Source organism: Clytia hemisphaerica, unplaced genomic scaffold (assembly GCF_902728285.1).
Source record: "Clytia hemisphaerica strain Z4C2 unplaced genomic scaffold, Clytia hemisphaerica genome assembly, whole genome shotgun sequence".
NCBI classification, from domain to species: Eukaryota; Metazoa; Cnidaria; class Hydrozoa; order Leptothecata; family Clytiidae; genus Clytia; species Clytia hemisphaerica.
Window position 1 is genome coordinate 402,032 of NW_027104383.1, and position 22,153 is coordinate 424,184.

General features: G+C 33.3%; 1 protein-coding gene across 1 annotated transcript; it reads left to right on the forward strand.

The window, feature by feature from the left end:
* Positions 1-3: 3 nt before the first annotated feature.
* Positions 4-17,000, forward strand: LOC136819222 (serine-rich adhesin for platelets-like). Its single transcript, XM_067075441.1, has 25 exons — positions 4-144; positions 366-588; positions 717-847; positions 1,038-1,144; positions 1,611-1,761; positions 3,261-3,452; positions 4,450-4,546; positions 4,900-5,055; positions 5,504-5,644; positions 5,879-6,019; positions 6,552-6,669; positions 7,587-7,643; positions 7,769-7,888; positions 9,102-9,187; positions 9,952-10,026; positions 10,279-10,426; positions 10,671-10,847; positions 11,287-11,463; positions 12,077-12,271; positions 12,622-12,816; positions 14,263-14,328; positions 15,300-15,346; positions 15,846-15,890; positions 16,225-16,301; positions 16,837-17,000. The coding sequence occupies exons 2-25, from the start codon at positions 415-417 to the stop codon at positions 16,862-16,864; spliced, it is 2,901 nt and encodes a 966-aa protein (XP_066931542.1). The 5' UTR covers positions 4-144; positions 366-414; the 3' UTR covers positions 16,865-17,000.
* Positions 17,001-22,153: the final 5,153 nt, after the last annotated feature.

The window sequence follows — 22,153 nt, forward strand, 5'->3', positions numbered from 1 at the left end:
TTATAAGGCGAAAAAAAAAGAAAAACTATTGCTTTTTGAGGGAGTGCTGCGCCTGCTCGGTTACAGCACCGATAACAACGATAACCACCTTGGCTGGGTGTGCTCCTGCTCAGCAATTGGAAGTGACAAAAAAGTTCACAGAAAGTAAGCATGATACATTTAGTATGAAAGGGGGTGGGTTGCCCTTGGAAGGGGGGCTAGTGACTCCCTTCCAAACTATGACGTATTAATTATTTTTATTCAAGGTGTGTTTAGGATGGTTCGCTAGCCTCAAAAGTTTCAGTTTATTCACCTCTCAATAATTATGATTACTCTATTTAAGATTAACCAATATTAAAGAATCAGATTTAATTTGTCACTTTCAGAACTATCAACTTGGACAGCGACGTTTGGGATTCTGGAAGATGTTTCAAAATGAGAATCCGTGACGCAATGTCTAATGGTTGCACAATTTCGAATTCTGTCTCAAAAGATGTGCTAACAGCTTATGAATTATTCCTAAAACAGGATTATGAAGATCCTAAGCGCTTCACTTTGATTGACGCAGTTGGATTCATCCAAAAAAACGAGTGGTATTTGAATGAGAGTGTAAGTGTGATAAACTAGACTTTCAAGACTAGTTTCCAACAACGTCTATCTACAACATTTATCTTTTCAATTTACAGAAAAATTCATTCTTTATGTAAGCAAACTTTTGCTATTCCTCTCATTTTCAGATTCAAATTAAAGACAAAACCTTTACAAAAGGACACATTTGCTCGAATGGAGTAGATCTTTCGAATGGTGAGCTAAAGATTGAACGCCGTCTTATCCAAGAAGTCAAATTTTGTATTGAAGTTAATGCTCGGTATGTTTTAAAATAATGACTTTTACCGTCCCCGTAAGGTATGTGAAATACCGCGTTCCCGTGCTTTTTTCCTAAAATTACCGCCATCCCAAACTGAAAAATGGCCTTATCTCGAATAACCCACAACGTACGCCCCCAACTTATGCTGTATCAAAAGTCATAATATCTAAATAAATTTTATTGCCTTTAGAATCTACAACGATATAAGTTTCTTTGGGGGGAACGAACAACCTGCACGATTTGCAGTGGCATTTGCTGTTTCAAGGTTGCTGTCAATCACCCTTCAAGAATCTAAAAGTAAGCTTTTGACTATGACTCACTATTCACTGTAGATTAAAAGTCTACTCTGTTGACTCTAGCAAGAGAATCTTGTGCTTTTTTCTTACACCATTTTTATTTCGAGACCAATCTAAAAACTGTTTCAAATGCAACAGTTGATGGAGCAAGCCATTAGCATTGGGCAGCTTTTTTAATGTTGATGTATATATGACATGGTGCTGAATCAGCAGACCAGATATGTGGCTTATTTGATAAGAGGTGAACCTACAGGTGGGTGAAGGTACAAAACGTTGAATAAACACTAAATACTCTTTTAATAAACATGTCAAAAATCAAAAAAGGTTGGAGTTAATCGGGTTAAGAACACTGGTCTTAGTAAACGAAATATGTCAACCTGTAGAGCGTTTTGAATAAGCTATTTTATCGCCTGACTGAACGTTCTGACTGAACTAGAATTGAAATATTGTAATTGTAATTATTTTAGATGAATCAAAGATTTTAATGTGCCTCAGTGACGAAATGAATTGTGGCAAATCACTGACTCAAGTACTAATCCACTTTGGACAGGGAGCGAAGTCACTCTCTCACGACCTCCTTTTGTCTGGTGGCAATAGCGTAACAAGCGGAACATCAGTGTAAGACAAATGCGATTTTCTGTCTTTTCACATCTTTTTCTGATTAATCTCGTAGTCTGTGAGGATTGACAGGGCTAGTATAAATTGTGCAAAATCAAAATCAGAAAAATGAAGATGAAGACGACCAACAAAAAAAGGATCTTTCTGTAGAATAGTGCTGTAATTATCATTTTACATTGTGATTGTTTGTTGGTCTATTAAAAAGGCTGAAATTTCAGCTGAAACTTCTACATGAAATTGATTTTCTCGTGATACAGCAAGACAGTCAATGATCCTATTAAACCTATTATAGCACATTGTACCGGATGCGCCGCAAAAAAGTTTCTCTCTTTAAAACTAATTTTTTCAAAAATCTAAAAATTTTTAAAGAACCGTTTCTAATTCATGGGAAAGAAGAAAGATAAACTTAAATTTTGATGGGTTATTTATTAAATTCGATTCATTAGATCAAAAGTTATGCTCAATTGAATAAAAAAGTTACTTTCATAAAGTGCTGAAAAACGTTAAAAATCGACTTATCAAATTAAACGGAAGGATAATTACTTGATACATCAGTATTTTCGTTTTTGTCATTAAAATGATAATTAGCTGTCTAAATGACCTTTTGTTAAATAAAGGAAGGTTGATTTTCAATAAATGGCAGAAAATTCGTCGAAAAGGCCAAAAAGTCTGGTAAAGTTCATAAAAATACATATAAATATGGGTTTCGAGGTACATAGACTTTTACGTAGACTTTATCCAATCTAAAACCAAAAATCTGACGAACAGCCCAACTGTAAAAGTAAATTAAAGTGATTTTGAATAAGATTTTAAACCCTTTCGACCCTTCAGTTTTTAAACTTATGTGTTAAATTACTTAAGAATGTTTTTAATCATGTAAAGGCTATCGTGATTGACAGTTTTGAAATTAAAATTTGATAGGTCGATTTTGAGCACTTTCTGAAAGTAACTTTTTTATTCAATTGATCATAACTATTGATCCAATGAAGCAAGTTACATAAATGACCCATCAAAATTTAAGTTTACCTTTCTTCTTTCCAATGAAATTGGAATGGTTCTTTCTGAATTTTTAGACTTCTAGAAAATTAGTTTTAAAGAGAGAAACTTTTTTGTGGCGCACCCGGTATTTTTTATAAGAATCACAAGGCTCAATTTTGCAAAATTTTAAGGATTTTTTAAGAATAATCTGAGCCTCAAAAATGTTAATCAATTTTGATTTTATCCTAAAAGAAACAAACTTATTAACGTTTTGTTGAAATAGTTAGTCCCCTCTTCTTTTTTGCATGTTTGAGACTATTTCAATGGAAAATATACATACTTTGATCATTAATTTAAAAAAAAGATTTCTTGCTCTTCTTTTGAAATTTAAGAATTACTTAAGAATATTTTAAGGCTCAAAACTGAAAATGTTTAAGAATTGTGAGGCTCATTTCCATTTATGTAATCCTTATAAAAGAAAGTGTATACCTATTTCCTACATACTTTCTGATCTCTCTTAGTTCTTCACTAAAAGACGTATGTTCGGCAACACGGATGATAGTCAATGTAGACGACCCCGTTATAAACGAAAGCCAACAGGAGCAGCTCCTCCATATTCACGGGGGGCTGTCCCAAAAATCACGAAAGAGTGGGCTACAAACAGCCAAATGCGCCGGAGTAATAATATCCTCTAACATCGATATTGGAAAAAGGTAAAATATCAAGGAAATATAGTTGACAACAAAACAATATAACTTTCTTTTTCAAAGCTTATTCAAGTACTTAGGTACAGTATGGGTGCGAACGATTATACTGGCACAAAGTCAATAAGAATAAGAGTAAGTCTGCCATGAAAAAATCCGCGTAAGAGAGAGCGTGCTTCAGCTCTTTTTCTGTTTAAGAATTTAATTGGATATCAATTTTGTAATCATGTTTATCAAATCAGTGTAGTCTAGATCTAGAATACTTTAATCGGAGAAATTTTAGCGAGTGAGATTTTAGCGCTAAGTAGCAAATCACAAAAATCTTAATTTAGCCTAGATTTATTTTTCAAAAATAAGCTTTTTGAAAAATTTAGCATAGATTAATTTTAGAAAAACAGGAAGAAAATGTAGTAGTTTTAAACTGAATCGTTTCTTTTATGCTTTTTGCGTTTTTGAATAATTTAGCGTGGATTAACTTAAGCGATTTGTCGATTTGACATGTTTAAGCGAGATAAATTTTTGCTTTGACAAAAAGCAGGATGATTTTTTTCAGTGGCGTATCCCTCGAGGGAAAAAAAGTAAGAAAATCAAAAATTGGCGAAGGTAGATTGAAATTTATCAAAAAAGTTTGACCCTTTCCATCGAACTGGCCATAGCTCAAAACCACTGCATTTGCAGCTAAAATGTCCTAAGGACCACAGCTTTCCATCGGTACCAAAACTTTTGTCTGAAAGTGATACTTAGACCCTCAATCGACAATATGGAAGTTTGAATTTTAAGTAAAAAAATGAAAAAATGGTAGTTTAAAAATATGGTGCTCCGTCCAAGGGTTAAAAAGCCCAGTTTTAGCATTGTAAAATAAAAAAAATGAATTCACAAGATAACAAACATTATTTTTGTGAAAATGTGTCAACCACGAAAACCTTGTAGTTTGAATCTCAATAAACTTAATAATAGTGATGGACTAAATAAATACATTTTCGTTTTCCTTTCTTATCATTTATAGACTTGAAGGCCGTGTGATCGTACAACGATACCGTGAAACGACGAATCACCAAAAAGATGGTATATCTAAGTTGTCCAGTTACGCCAAGCAGAACAAAGTAAGTAAATAATCTTGAGATAGATCGTGGTTTAGAGGATAGAAGAAGATGGATAATTTTAGGCAGGGGGTATTTCAGGCTAATTGATTTATGTATGACTTGTAAAAGTATCAATCAAGACAAATGGAGTTGGTTAGTCTAAAAAGCAGGGTACCCAATTGGGTAGCCGATTGGGCTAGGTTACGGGGTACCGCTTATTTGCCTCAAATTTTGAACGTGATGCTTTAATTTGTGAAACCACGATAATAGAACCTCTTAACAATGATTAAAAAGTATCAGGTTTAGATTTGCCTCATTACCTCAGTAACAATAATCATTTTTCAGCAAATGTTAAATGTATTTTTTGCGTTTAGGGGTTTCTTCTTGCTTGGGTTATCCTTTTTAAAGACCATTGGTCTAAACTCGCTTCACCTGCAACTGGTATCATTAGTGGACATCTGGAAAAGAATGTGAATAAGCAAACTCGTTGGTGTGACTCTGTTGCACTTACTCTATTCACACAGGCTTTTGTGAGTATTAATCAAACCCTAAGCTTTTATCATAGCGTATCACCGTTAATAATTTTTTGGATTAGAACACAAATAAAAAAGTGCCATAATACTGTAGTATTTCTTAAAATTCAAGGTCACCAACTGGTAAAATGTAATTTCATAACAAATCTTTCATTCTCAGTCAGAGTCACGCTTTGGCAACTTTGTTAGAAACAAAAGCTAAAAACAGTCCGAGCTTTAATGTTTTGATACAATCTTATGTCTTTGGCGATACTGTTTCACTTTAGTCGATTGCAGTCCTTTCAAGATTTGGATGAAAAATTTCAAAGGACTCACATAAACTTTGGCGGATCTGGAGCTGCTCGAAAATTAGGCAAAATGTTAATCTCAAGACCGTAGGCCAGTTTTTAAGTGTGTACAGTGTATCTAAATACATGTTAATATGTGATGATTTCTTTCGTTATAGTATTGTAAATCTCTCGGGATAGATTTTGATTTGGTGGCAAATCTAGAAACCATTTGCTCTGAAAACTACACACCATCTGTCTTCAAAAAAATTGAAAAGAATATCAGAGAAAAATTGTCAAGGAGAGTTGATAAAGATGATGTGAGTCATTATTTTCATTGACAAGTATTTTCTGCCAAAGATGTCCCGATGCACCTTTTTTATAAGAACAAGTTTTTTTTCTTTGCCCGTTCAAAATAATGGAAATAGTTACCTTTTTGACATAGTGGGACGGACTGTCTAATCTTAGAGGTATGTATATGTTTTCAAAATCTTGCAAAATTAACTATCATGATAACATTTATGAATTTCTTGTTTGTTTGTTTTTTAATCCAGTACAAAACTTGGCTCAATGTCAACACATCTATTGTAATAAACCATTACAATGATGGAGAATTAATCGAAAAGGAAAGTATTCCAGCTGTTGGAATAACAGTGGACATATTCAAGAATGACTTTCTAGACGTGTCAACTGAGGTATGAAATTATTAACAAAATTACTCATGTTCCTTCTATTCGATAGGTATTTCATAAATTACGTTCACAAACACCTCGTTCTTTTTTATTTATGATACTTATGGCACTATAAAGAAATTTGAATAGCAGCCTAACCTATCAAAATATTCGAATTTCACAACCATGAAATAGTACGATTTTTTTTATAAAAAAATCTTTTTGCAAGGTGACTTCAGCAGGGCCTAATCACCTCGCTCGTCCTTTACATTTCAGAGGTAAATCAGCCATCGCATATTTATTTTAGATATAGTTTAAATTTTTAAAATCTTGGTTAAACATGGTAGCGGTAATGACTGCTCACAAAATTACTTATCAAAAGCCCCATTTTAATCATGTTTACGAACATTTACGATTTTCGTGTTACGTAATGTTTTATACGGGGGCACCCATTAGCAATCCAAGCTTTCTATTGTTTTTAACTCCAGAAGAGGTAGCAAAATCAATATTTCATAAGATTGGTAAATGAAAATGCGTACTACTAATTTACAATTAGGATCTACGATCAAAATTGGGAGCACTAGCTGATAAAGCTATAGGACGTTCGGCAAAGGTTACAAAGCTACTAACTGAAGCAACCAATGAGACAGATAACGATAAAGGGAGCGTTCGTGGTATGTTGATATAGTACTCTAACGGAACTAATTTTCGTGGAAATTGAAATTCTTTTGTTTTGCGGGGTTTTCGTCAAAACCACAAAAATTATTTGAATAGCAGGAAATATTATTGTCTTGAAAATTCTTTAAAAGTCCCTTTGAAAATGAGCAAATAAACATAAACATAAAGTAAAATAAAAATACAGTGGAATCTTTCTAAACCTGGCATTTTCTAAAGCGGGCACCAGTTTTTGAACGGTGTTGGAAGATTTCAGCTGTATCATTCTCTATATGACGAACACGCTTTTCGCACTAATTGCGTCCACCAGATTCCACTGTACCAAAAAAATAAGATTTGTCCGAAAAAGGTGGAAATGCAATTTTTCCAATTCTATTTTTTGACCACGGAAACCAGTTCCAGCGAAAATCAGTTCCATTTTATTTCATAGAAATATAAAAAAAAAAAAGAAAACAAATTACCCGATTATTGGATTTTCTAGAAAAACATCCATTTTCATTTACGCTCATTTACACTCCAGTTTACGACTTCATAATAAAATATCTGCCACCACTTGCTATTAGACCCTACAATTAGTTGCCCAAGAGTAATTTAAATAGACATAAAAGTAGTAAAATGTAAACATTGCGCGAACCACGTGTCATTAAAGAGAACAATTAAAATCACGTGTCCAAAACAAACTTGTAAAACAATTGAAACAATCAAAATCAGCCATATTTGTTTTTATTTTTTATTTTGACATGTGACATTTGTTTTGATTTTGTATCCCGCTGCATATGCTGCATACGGTTTGTTTACAAGTTTTGTCAGTACTTTTATGTTTCTTTAATATAATGTAATCATACATGTGCCTTTATTCTAAAGATTTCATTATTTATTGTCGAAGGTTTATAATGACTTGGGGTATTTTTTTCAGTTCACAAGATCCCATTAAAAGAATTTTCAACGGAGTTCAGAAATTGGGTGGCTTCAAGTAAGGAGAATTTATTATAAAAATTCGTGTTCTTGTTTTCATAATAATTTTGTTTGATACAACCAATTTTGAAAATATTGGAAGTTTTGGTGCTTTCAAAGAAATCCATTTTCTTTCGTTTCTAGAAAATTACGATGTTGAACCTGCTGAGGCCCTGGATGAGACCACAACAGTTCCCGTCAATTTGAATGAGTTCCAAAGCATAATTAAAGCGATCGAAGATGAGCTTCTAAAAGTAGACCAAGGTACTTATTTTTAATAAGTACCATCACTCATTGCAAAACGATTTCAACGTTATTTTCAAACATTCTCACTCATCTCAGGGAGATGATACATAGATATGAAGGCTGCTTTAGCGTGAACATATCAACGACTGGACAACAACCTGTTTTTGTCTTTATTATGTAAAAAGCTATAGCAAGCTTTCAAATCGTAAAATGAGACAATACACTTTACTGACCTCTTTGGAATACTTTACTAATGACGATAAAACTTTGACAGAATTATCTATTGTTCAATTCTTCAACTATTTTATTTACTATCACTATACAGATAAAAAAGACCAAATGTCTGTCAGCTTATCAAAACTCTGGTTAATACACCTTTCCCGAATTGTTATTTAGGCTTTTTGACTTTTTTTGCTTTAGTGTTTGGATGTTTCTATTTAGTTTCATAAAATTGTATCTCGCAAAACTAAACAAATAAAAAAAGAATTATGAAAAAAGCACTTCCGGTTTTTGAGTTATTTTGATTTGAAATTTCTTTATAAACAATAGAATTACATGGAAACGAGGCCGGGCTGTATGTTTTAATTTTTATAAGTGATTTCACCGTGAACAAAAACAGTCATAAAAATTGATCGAAAAAAGCTTTTGAGCTCAAATTTTCAGCATGCACTTGTCTTTATAGGAGGAATACAAATATATAGTTTTCAATATGGTTTGAAGACCTTCGAAAAATACCAAACAATTCGGGAAAGGTGTATTGTTCTAAAGTCTATCAAATATATAGGATTTTAATATCAGTTATTTTGTACTGCAACTTTTCTACTTTGACATGCTATTTTTTCTAGTCGTAAAAAAATATTTAAAGCAATAAAAGTGATTTGAAAAGAAACAAAAAATTGAAAAATGTTGAGCTAGAATAGCGAAGAGCATGTGAAAAAATCCAAATTGTGTCGGAGTTTTATCGTTTTTTTTTAGTTTTTTAGTAAATTTGGAACTAGGCGACCATTAAGCTCGTTTCAAAAGGAATAAAAGAAGGAGGTCTAATCATTTGCATGTTCTTGACTTTAGTCGTAAAAATGGGTTATCGTGATAATCCCTTCGTCAGGGTCAATTGAGAGCCTGGCCTACCTCTGTGGCCCGGCCATATGGCCTACCTTAAAAATATGGCCTTTTTGTCTACGACCCGACCATACAGTTTATATTATATATTATTACTATTATATTATTCTAGAACCGTGCGACGAAAATTCTGATGCGAATAGCATCGATTCATCTGAATCATCATACCTTTCATCTGATGGAGAAAATGATTTCGAGGTAATAATACTCACAGAAGAGCGTTTAAGCTAAAATCAGTAAAGTTTGCAGACAAGGCAAGATACAGGGGTTGGAGCAAGAATATCCTAAATGAAAAATATTAAAATAGGGACTAGTACAGAAGATTTAATGCAAAATCAGGAAATTCCATTGGCATTTTTGCGAAACGAAATAAGCGGGAGTTGCAACAAAAAGTTAGTTTCAACTAATGGCTATCGGAAAATTAAGCAGCTTTTTGGATATTAGGGAAATTCCCTATGTTCTAGAAGGCTTTCATCTATTTTCTTCAAATCATAGGAGCAACGATGTAAAAATAATAGATAACCATTTTGCCTTGATTCTCAAAAAACATCCGTGTTACGGTTGTAAAAATATTAATGACATTTTGCATCGTAAAAAGTGCAATTAAATAAAAACTTGCTTCATTTGCAACCTTCTATTGGACAGAATCGATCACGTGATGTATATTTTTTTTTTTCCAAAATTTGGGTTAGAAAAAGTGTATTTTCCTAAAGGCAGCCCCACAGAAGGAATTTTTTAATTAGATATTGTTGTTCTATAAATATTCATCTGTTTATTTTGTATCATGCAACCTCCATGCACTTTTCATACGTGAGATATCGCATTTCAAATCACACATATATTTTTCAGATAACAGCATTTTAGGAGCGTTTATTTATCCAGATGAAGATTAAGTGGTCGATCCGTAGTCAATTTGCCGGTACCCCATTTGGTTAAAAATTATCTTATACTTAATTTTCCAGGATTTGCCTTTGAGTAGAGGAACTCGAACATGCCTTCAAAAGTACTCAAAAAAATCCCAAAAACTATTTGTTACGGTAAGATCTATATTATAATTCAATTGATTTATTCGTATAATTTTTTGCCTAACGGCATTCAAAACTTTAATTTTGGAATTCGGAACCCTTTAAAATTAAATTACTTATTAGGAGTGTCACAGCTTACGCCCAAGGGAGATTCTATCTTTTGAATATTCTTCAGAGCTATTATTTTTTTAAATGAGACACTTTACAAAGTAAGATTCTTTATGATTTTTTTTCAAAATAGTCATCTAATTTCTATTTCGTTAGGGCTATAAATTGGGTGCGTCTCATGCATCAGAAGGAAGGTATACGCCCGAATCGGTAGGCGATTCTGAAATGTCAAAGACTTCGACCCAGAAGCGTAAGAGAGTCATTTTGGAGTCGGAAAAATCAGACGAATCAGACGAAGAATTGGGTATAAAAATACCACTTTTTTTTGAAAAAAAAGAGCTTTTGACATATTTGAGTAAGATTTTACCCGCTTTATAACAAGTTAGATCATTTTGTATGTAGCTGATGATTGTACGCATAAACTTAAAGTACTACAAAAAAATGAAGTTTTGAATTTTTGTTTAGTCACTTTTAAAATATAAAAACAAATTACAAAATTTCTTTGAGAACCCCACCAAAAACATTCCTTTTTTTCATCATTTTAACAGAAACTACAACGCCGCAACAAAAAACTAACTCTCCATCAAAACTAGCAACAAAATCTTCAACAACGTCTCCTGCTTCAGAAGGAACATGTAGGCCCGAAGACGATTTTGAAATGAGTCCAATGTCATCAGATCAACAATTGGGTGATGGATGGCCTGATGGAACGTTTGGTGCTTCTCGTAAATAGTGTTTTTCAATACATCAATTAAACTATGCAAAACACAAAAATTTAAGTCAGGTGACATTACAAGGGCTTGACCAATGAGAATCTTCGTGGGGTTTCAAAAGCAATAGAAACGATGTGTTTTGCTATCTTGACTTTATTGCTGGGAGAGGCTTAAGCTGTTTCCTGATCAACATTTATACATTTTTTTGTATAAAAATACCACTTTTTTTTTGAAAAAAAGAGCTTTTGACATATTTGAGTAAGATTTTACCCGCTTTATAACAAGTTAGATCATTTTGTATGTAGCTGATGATTGTACGCATAAAACTTAAAGTACTACAAAAAAATGAAGTTTTGAATTTTTGTTTTGTCACTTTTAAAATAGAAAAACAAATTACAAAATTTCTTTGCGAACCCCACCAAAAACATTCCTTTTTTCATCATTTTAACAGAAACTACAACGCCGCAACAAAAAACTAACTCTCCATCAAAACTAGCAACAAAATCTTCAACAACGTCTCCTGCTTCAGAAGGAACATGTAGGCCCGAAGACGATTTTGAAATGAGTCCAATGTCATCAGATCAACAATTGGGTGATGGATGGCCTGATGGAACGTTTGGTGCTTCTCGTAAATAGTGTTTTTCAATACATCAATTAAACTATGCAAAACACAAAAATTTAAGTCAGGTGACATTACAAGGGCTTGACCAATGAGAATCTTCTTTATAAAGGGGGGGGATTCTGATTTTGGCCCTTTTTTTAAAGTATGGGGGAAAATGAAAAATTTGAAATTTGCTGGGGGAAAATAAAGAGGGGGGAAAACCATAAATTTAGGAGATTTTGACTGGGGGAACTTCACTGATCTCAAAGTGATCTTGTTGCAAAACCTGTTTAAGCAATAAAATCAGCAAATCTTTTGGGATAAACCAACTTTTCAATACAATTTCATTTTTCCAGCACTTTCAAGGCTATTTTTTCAAGCTTTCCAAAATTTCAAACTTGATTTAAGGCATTTTTATGTTAACCATATGGGGAACCGCAAAATCTTCAAATAGCTGGGGGAATTCAAAAAAGAGGGGGAAACCGAAAATTTTTGAAATATGGTGGGGGAAATAAAAGGGGGGAGGGGGGAATGGAGGAAATTTTGATTTTTAGTGGGGGGAACCAACCCAGGAGGACACTATGTCTAAATTGTGCAATCTCCGATGCGAAAGCATTACTTTTTATCATCTTTTTAACAGAAACTGCAAGTCCTTTAAAACCAACGACAGAGCCCTCAACGTCCTCATCGCAATTAGCAACAACAGCTCAAGCACAATCGGTAACAGAATCTACAACAGTTCTATTACAACCAACAGCAGAAGCCTTGTCCCAATCAACAACTGAGTCCCAATCAACAACTGAGTCATCAACAATTCTCTCGAACACAAATATTAGTAAGACAGACCCTTTTTTAGTTTTATAACATTAAGCAATTACATGTTTTTTTTTTATAAGCATAACGCTTATAAGCATATGAAGGCTCAGATTTGCAGAATTTCCTAAGCATAACATAAGCATATACGCTAGCCTGAAATAGTTTTCAAGTAGTCAATCTCTTTCTATTCAAAAAGGTTTGCAAGTGGTAAAGTAAAAAAGACATTCCACATTCCACTGCTCAAAAATTTAAATGCTTTTTGAATCGAATATTAACAAAATTTTAAAGATTTTAGCTTTAAGGAAATCTGTGGTCTAAATTGTGCAATCTCCGATGCGAAAGCATTACTTTTTATCATCTTTTTAACAGAAACTGCAAGTCCTTCAAAACCAACGACAGAACCCTCAACGTCCTCATCGCAATTAGCAACAACAGCTCAAGCACAATCGGTAACAGAATCTACAACAGTTCTATTACAACCAACAGCAGAAGCCTTGTCCCAATCAACAACTGAGTCCCAATCAACAACTGAGTCATCAACAATTCTCTCGAACACAAATATTAGTAAGACAGACCCTTTTTTAGTTTTATAACATTAAGCAATTACATGTTTTTTTTATAAGCATAACGCTTATAAGCATATGAAGGCTCAGATTTGCAGAATTTCCTAAGCATAACATAAGCATATACGCTAGCCTGAAATAGTTTTCAAGTAGTCAATCTCTTTCTATTCAAAAAGGTTTGCAAGTGGTCAAGTAAAAAAGACATTCCACATTCCACTGCTCAAAAATTTAAATGCTTTTTGAATCGAATATTAACAAAATTTTAAAGATTTTACTAAAAAATTTGGTTGGGTGAATCAAAAGCATTATAATTCTTAAGCATATAATAAGCATATTCTATGCCTGGATGCCTTGAAAGCTTAAGCATACTCGAGCCTGACCAAAGGGCATACACTTGCTTATAAAAAAAAAAAACATGTAGGGAAGTTTCTCAATTTATCATTCATCTTATTTCAAATTATGAATACTAAAAAGCTTCAGTGCCCTAAAACGTGGAATTTTATAATTCATAATCACTTAATTCGTATAATCATGCGCTCCGTGAAACTCAGGAAACTTTTTATTTTGTATCATAAAATCATATTCTGCGCAACTTGCTTCCCACTAAAATTTCGTTCTCCCAAGGTAATTTCAGAACGTTAAGTTGTATAATATTTATAATAGGTTTAGCAATGAGACCTGATGAGACTCTTTTTTGAAGAACGATTTTATAAACATTTCTTATAGAAGTAATTTCAATATATACCTTAGACATATATACCTTAGTTTTCTAATAGATTTAATAAGTCGTATTTTTCCCCAAGAAACAATTAAGAAAGTTGCTAAAAGGTCGCACAAAACCAAAATATACTATGTAGCTTTTCATTTGAGAACAACTTTTGGGTCCTAGTTCTACAAAAGTGCTGCGGGGCTTGAAGAAATATGGTATTGCTATTACAGTCTAATCTCTCTATCGTGACTACTCTCTTTCTCAAATATCTCTCTATCCCTTGAACATTTGAGGCAAAATTGCTCTCTTTATCTCGAATCTGTCTATCTCTATTTCGAACAAAAATCTTGTTCCATTTGACTATTTTTTCTATCTATCTCGAATTTAGGGTAGTAAAGGCTCTATCTAGACTTTAAAAAGCGATTAGAAATGCGAAATCGAACGTCAATAATTCGATAATTTCCTGAAAGTAACTGTTTGTACTGAAAAGAATTTTTGTAGTGGTTTTGTGCAAGCTTTTTGCAATAGGGAAAGTTATTTTATTTGAAATTGAAGTTGTTGTAAATCATAGGTTATTTTCTTTTATATCTAGTTTTCTCAATATCCTGAGTTTCTCTGTGCTCTTAAGTGTTTCCTTCACTTCATTGTTGTCACTTTTAATGATTTCATGATCACCTTTTTGAAAGGCTCATACCAAAGAGAACCCTGCTAATAATTTAAAACACTCATTTTTAACAGGTGCTTCTGGTGGTGCTGCGTGTGTTGATGCTTTGGAAGAGAAAAAAGAAGAAGAAAAAAATCCAGGTAATTTTAAGTGTTTCCTTCTGTCAGTTTTGTCAGTTTTAATGATTTCATGATCACCTTTAAATTACACCATTAAAAAACTCTCTCATAGGCCAGGTTTTCTAATTAGTCTGGGAGCAAAATCTAAAAGAAGCACTTTTGCTTAACCCAGGAGGTGAATAAGGTGGCTGTATATCGTTGGAATTAGAATTTCATGCTGATTTTAAAAACCTTTTTCTGATTGTCCCTTTATATTTTATGACAAGGGCTTCCACTTATAGTCAATCATTTTGATCTATTTTGACATTAATATGGCGAGGAAAAACTTTTCGCATTTACTTTATGATTTTTTTTCATTTTTTTATTTAACCTAAAACACTTCAAAGTGGAGAAAATACTTTGTAAAGAATTTGTTCTGAGAATTCTGATTTTCACTGAATAACATCAAATTCCCTTTTAGATAAAAACATTCCAAAGTATACGGTTGGATTCAGTTCTAGTCACTTATACAGTAGTTTTTTCTGATTTTTTCCTGATTTTCACCAAAAACCTCGGATGGAGAGCAAAGAATATGTTTTTCGATAATTTTTAATTTTTTGTCGCAAGCCCAATTTTATGACATCATTTTACAAGAAAAATTTAAATTCTAAAAGCCCTTACTTTCTGACAGTAACAATTTTACTAAAAAAACGGTAAAATTCAAAAATCACCATCATAGAGGAGTGCAAAGTCTAGGCTCGTATGCAAATTTTATTTTTATAATCAGCATTTCTTTCAAACGATATATAACAATTTTACTTCCTTCTGGGTTAAGCAAAAGTGCTTATAACTCGAGATTGAATTCTGCTCCCAGACAACTGTATTTCTTTCAAGAAAAGATCCATTTGTTTTGTTTTTTTAGGTTTGCGAATTTTTTAATAACATAATATTTGCAATTTTCTGAGGACGTGTTGATTCGTGTACTAGTAAAACATAGATTATTTTTTTTATAGGTAACCCTGGTCGCAAAGGAACATCTAAATATTGCAAGTGTCGACGAGTAAGTTATAAGCTACAGTCAATTTCTTTATATTTAACGTTTTGGTCCACACTATGTATTCCTATCAGGGGGCGAACATACTACCACTGGACTAGGTCTAAATAACTTGAATGAAGAAATTTGACCACTTGACGATTTTCTATTCATTGAATCCTTGTGAAATGAGAACACATTCTTTTATATAAGCAACCTGTTTGCTAAGGGCTGAGGGCTGAGGGCTAAAAATAGGGTCAAATACTTTGGTTATCTCTTGAAGAAAATATATTTTGATATTCTATCAAATGGAAATAGTTTCACTCGCCCTAAAATGTACTTTAATAGGTATAATTATGAGGGGGACCTAGACAAATTTTCCAGAAATTAGCATGAAAGGCTAAGTAACCTTAGCCCTGAAATGAAAAATTGAGTTGTCTATTAAAAAGATGTATAATTGAATTGTTTTTCAAATTGAATACATACTGTTGCTTGGATAATTATAGCTTTTCTTAAAACTTTACAGACTTATAAAAGAAGCTACACCATGATGCATTGTTCTGGTTCCAATGTAAGTTCTTCTATTTAAATCGATAAATCGTTTTTAATTGGTTTTTAATACTTTCAAAGAAGTCTGTACTACATGGTAGGATTAGGATTGTTCCTTTGTTAGAGAGTTGTTAAAAAGTCTAACAAAAAACCCTATACCGGGTGTTTCACGAAAAAGTATAAGTGTTTGACTGTACACTCGTTTTAATGCTTTTTTGCCAAAAAATCTTTTTCCAACGTAAAGGGAAATCACAGAAATCACAAAGAATGAACCATTATACACTGTGAGTTGAAGTCCCGGCAAATCGGAAAACAGTGTGGTCTCTTGCAATGAATTTTAATTGATTTTATCATAGTGTCCAAATCACAATTGGTATCATGCCAAATGCGTTAATATTAGAATCAAAGACATACCACCTAGAAGTATACCTTGGTGAGTCTTTAATTTCACTTTTACTTGCTATATTGAACGAGTCACACTTTGATGCTTGACATGATCGCTTCTACGGAAACACCCTGAGAATCTAGACGTTGTTCTTATTGGGGTATTTTCATAGATAATTTTTATAAATAATTACGTCATGAATATCATTCATGAGTATGAGAAATTACGCTGTCTGCAAACCTAGCTTCAATTTTATCTTACAATTCAGCTCGATCTTCAATTCTAGAACATCGCTACTTAGAAAAAAATTCACCCAGTCAAAGGAAAGAGAGCAAAGTTTTCCTCTGATCGAGCCCTAAAATGCCTTTTTTTCGCTGCTTTCTCAGCTTAACTTTCTTTCAGGAAAACTTTTATCGATATCTTTTAACTGAATGAATATGTTCTTCATTTTTTTTCTCGGTGAGGTGGCGATTGTTTTAATTTTAACGAGAACTAATTTTTTCTTGCTACAATAAATCCTCATGAGTTACCACTTTTTCATTATTTGTTTCCAAAGCATTTATTATATTCCTTTCTTCTCTAGGTATTGTCCTTATTGCGAACAACATTAAGTCATATTAAATTTATTATTAGTTTATATTAATACATTTTATTCACGCTAATCCAAACTACTGTAACAGGTTTAAGGTGGTAGTACACTAAAAACTAAATCCCGAATCATAGTGACTCAATGACTGTTTAAGCCCTCCGGTGATAATTAGGTAATAGAATGAAGCTGAGAAAAAGTGTTTCTTTGTGCAAATTTGCCCTTTTCTGGTTAATTTGCGAAGAAAAAATGTTAACGTGATTTTCACAAAATATTGCTTTCGCACGCTGGCCAAGATAATTCAGGAACAACTGAAGTTATCGACATGAGATTTTCAGGCGACCTTTGCTCTACTAAAGTCTAGGGGAGGTGGACCCATTTTCTAAGCAAGCTCCGTTCCTTATTGAGATATTCGCCAAAAGCGAATCGCTTGTTGCGTTTTTCCACTTATTTTAGCGAAACCCCCATATTATTTAAAACGATATAGTTATCCTAACACATTAAAAATGGAAAATCCCTTTTATTCACTTTTAGTTTACAATATCTCAAGACGAGAGCATTTTCGGAAAGGCTAGTTATTTTTCTGAAGCAAGGCTACCGTATTTCCTCACTTAATTTTTGCGGTATTTTGCAAATTAATTTTTTCCTACTTTTTTATGTCAAATGTCAAATGAGTTAAAATAAAAAAGATTGACTTAGATTAGATAGAAAAAAAAAATGCTTTTATGTGTACACCTTAAGCCATTATCGATATGTACTCTCGGGTACCTAATAGCCCCCTCGCTTATTAATTTTGGGAAAATGTTTTTGAAAGTTAGCGCTTTTGTTTTAATTCTGCAGTATGAGTCTCCTTTTTAAAAATTTTCCACCTATAGGATATTTAAAAAAATGCTTATTAAGTTTTGTGATTTTTCCACCCTCTCCCCTGCTTATTCCGATCCCCCGGCTATTAGGTACCCGAGAGTTTCTGTAGGAACTGTAGTTCCTATAGGAACCCGTCGGCGTATATGTTATATTTCTTTAGAGATTTTATATTTGTTTTAATGTGTTAATAGATTTTTAGGTTTATTTGTAAATATGATTAGTTTGCTGACGCATTTTAACGATTTTTACACGACTGGAACCCCCTCTCCCTGGCCTGAGAGGGGATGGCTAAAGGTAGCAACCTGCAAGGTACCTGATTTTAGCCTATGGCTAGGGGACTAACCATACAAGGGGTCACAATTTTTTTTTACATGGACCTAGGTAGATTCTAGATTGGTGGATGTTAGATTCTGTCTTTGGTTTGGTATTTCTTAGGGCATTTATTTTATTTAGCAATAAGCTAAACTAACTGTTGTGTTTGTTTGATTTTTTTTTTAAATATCTTTCATGAAACACAAAGAATGTGTGAAAAAATTTGACGTGTCATCGGCTTGGGGGTCACCTACATTTTTTTGAGGAGGTTTTTTCCTAATGCAATTTATAGTTTTTAAACTAGTTTTTATAACTCACTTCTTAGCAATTTTTATCTATTTTTATCTTTGATTGATATTTATTTGTACGCAAAAAAGAAAATGTTTATGTTTAAATTTCAAAAACCTTTGTTTTGGTCTTCTTTATCATAATTTCCATTTTATCCTTATTATAATTTATCGTGTGCATACCCGAAAACTACCTCCTACCTTTTTCGTACAAAAGTACCTAAAAAATGAGTTATTTAAAAATTCGCAAAAGGCATGCATACTCCCTTGACAAAACCTGATTTTCTTTGTTTTTGACGTATTTTATTAATTGCATGATTGCATATTTTCTCATGCTTGATTAGATTCTTTTGAATTCTTGAAAATTATGCACATAATTTGATTATTTCCAAATAGAAATTTGGGGCACTTCGGTCCCATAATAAAATAGTGCAATTAACGATTAATCGCACTCCTCTCAACCAAATCAGATTCGAGTAATTTTGCACGGCTGACGATTACCTTATTAATGTCTAGCAGATTGTATCAGTATGCAGTTTACTATTTACGAATTCCCCAGAAACCTCCAAGTGTAATCGAGTTTCTTTCGAAAGAAATCTTTTACATGATCCCCAAATGTATAAACAGTAATTACTAAACTATTAATTATGGATTTGGATATTTTTTGTTCGTGTTTTCAACTCGGTCATGATTTTGACGGTTTTATATCAGTAGAATCGAGCTAGGAAATTCTGAGCAAGAATAGATATAGGTACCTTTTTGTATAAGAGAGGTGTACACAAAATAAATATAAGCACTAAAAGTCTGCGCATAATCGGGCTTGAAACAAAAGAATCTTGTCACAACACGCTAATCATGCAGATTTCTTATAGTGACAACAAAAGAATCCTATTTACTCGACATAAACTCCCTTAAGGGCAAGAGACCTGGTATATGACGTTTTTCCATTGTTTTCAAGAAGCTGTTTTTCCATCTCTTTACGTGTTCGATAAAAATCAAGAAAACAAAAATTTGTTCAATTTATTGTAAAAGCTTTTCGACTATCGTCATCGTCAGTACAGTAAAAAATACATCAAAAATACATCTCTTTACATTCCTCTGGTCCCATATCTTTCAAAAGGACTTTTCTGTTTGCCTTGAAATTTGACAACTTTCTTAACCTAAGGTTAAACTACCACTGTTGTAAAATTAACGTTGTTGCATAAGAAGAAAAAAAGCTCAATTTTTGCAATCGCAAAGTTTAACCGTTAAAAATGGCGAATTTTCAACAAAAAATGCATTCAAATATAGCACTTTTGATTCTCTAAAACAAGCAAAAAAAATTTCGCAATTATATTTGACTATTAAAAGTTACAGACATTCTTGTTTCCACTGCCAATTATATCAGGATACTCTTTAGCTTATTTATTGTGCTTCAATAGGATTAATTTTCTGACTGACATTTTTTGATGAAAAGCGGGAACATCATAGCAAAAAAGATGCAATCGTACTGTATGAATACTTTTCCTGCTGCATCTTTCTTATAAAAACAGAACACTCAAGGGCTAAGAGATGGATTTCTCTTATGAACAGTTAGTCTAGCAAGCTAGACGACTAATTCAGACATATAGAAATAGAAATAAAGCAAAAAATTTTATACACAACCGAAATAAATCCAAAAATCCGTATTATTTCAAACTAAATCCCGTATTATTTGTGTTTATTATTAGTATTACGTGCATTATAAACGACTCCAGTCTAATGAACAGTTTACTTTAGTGGGATTAATCCCCGCCCGGCTTAGCGAAGTATTTCATATGAAAAATTGCTACTTATAATCTTAAAGAAAATTTCTTATAACTTTACTAATTAAAACAATGTTGTCCATTTTTTAAATCGCAATTCACCATATTGTTTTGCAGACCGTCTTGATAATTGAAAGCTATTAATTGTAAAGGATAAATACAGCAGCAAAATCGTCCAAATATCATCCAAATTTCACGGGTTTGTAATCAAAGAAAATAAATTTTCAATGTAAGGGGGCAAAGATAGAACAAAGTATTTTCAAAATCTGCGCGCGATTTTGCATTTCTTTTTGTGTTTGAGTCAGAGAGTTGTTGTAATAATTTTTTTGCTCAGAATTTCATGCTCTATTAGATAGTGCCAATCATTTTCGTTTACCAAAAGGGAACTTATTTTGGCGATTGATGAATCTTTTTAATTTTGGCGGGAACTAATTTTGGTGAAAGACAGCGTAAATTTGTTCTGTTTTGCCTTGTTGTTTGAAGCTTTTTTGTGATCTCAAGGAGTTATTTAGGCAATATACCAACTAATTTTGGCGAATTTTGTCTAAATTCGCCAAATTCGCCAAATTCGCCAAAATTACTTCCCGCCAAAATAAGCTCCCTTAAGGTATTTTGACTTTTGAGTATAAGCTATTTCTCTACCCCTTATTTCCTCTTGAAGTTTTGCCTATGGCGTCTTTTGGTCACAAAAAGTTTTCCCTGGTCGTCCTCCCTTTAAAAATATCTTGTGATATACTGTTCTTTGGAATAGACTAAAAATTGTTAGTTCGTAAAAAAGATGTCACGGAACCCCAGGCTTGGCCCCCTACTCTTTTCAAAAATGAATTGGTTGTAACTTTACATAGAGCTTATGAAAGTTTTGTTAACCGATAACTTTTATGCAAGCGGTCTTTTCTACACACGCTATCTAATTGTTTCATAAGCGGTCTACATAGACCAGAGTTACCCGCTACTGTCGAAGAGTTTGGGACTTGGGGTCTCCTAAACCCTGATGGAACTATAGTGTAATGATAGGGGAAAGCCAACAGTGTACAAATTCTTAATTGACGGTAAGGTTCTGAGATCAATAAAGTACTTTCAGATTCATATTTTTTTAATAATACACAACTAATACATAATATACAGGTGGTCGGTGACAGAAGCGTGGAGCTAGCCTGGACTTCCATATATATTGTAAAAAGAAGCAAAGGGGATATATTGCCCGCCATCGTCTTGGGCATCGTCAGACATTAAGTTATCGCGTTCAGCACGAGTATTCAAACAAGTTAATGAATACCCATGTGTACACGTGTCATAGACCCGGTGGATCCCTATCCCGGTGAAAAAATAGGCCAAAAAATTGTCCCCGGTGGAAGAAATATCGTACAATTTCAACCCCACTGCGAAATTGCTCTATGATTTTATCCCCATTGAAAACTGAATGTAAAAAATTGCACTCCAAAATACCCATCCATCCCCACTGGAATTTTCGAGCTGGAAACAACACAATTTCTATCCCCAGAGGCATTTTGATAGAAATTTTCATCTCCACTGAGGGAAAAAGTTCTACCGGGGCACTGAGAAAGGGGTGTTAATGAGTATTAAATCTTTACACTTCGAAAGAGCATAAGTTGTAAAGGTTTCGTCATTGGATTTAATTTCACTTTATCTTTGTTTGGCTTTACTTGCCCGTGATATTTATCAGTGTGTATTTATTGTATATGGTGGGTTATACTCTCCACCACTCTTACCACGCTCACCACGCTTGCCACGCTATTTATCAGTGTGTATATATTGTATACTGTATAGTGGGTTATACTCTCTGCCACTCTTACCACGCTCACCACGCTCGCCACGCTATTTATCAGTGTGTATATATTGTATATGGTAGGTTATACTCTCTGCCACTCTTACCACGCTCACCACGTTATTTATCAGGGTGTATATATTGTATATGGTAGGTTATACTCTTTGCCACTCTCAAAACGCTCACCACGCTCGCCACGCTATTTATCAGTGTGTATATATTGCATATGGTGGGATATACTCTCTGCCACTCTCACCACGCTTGCCACGCTATTTATCAGT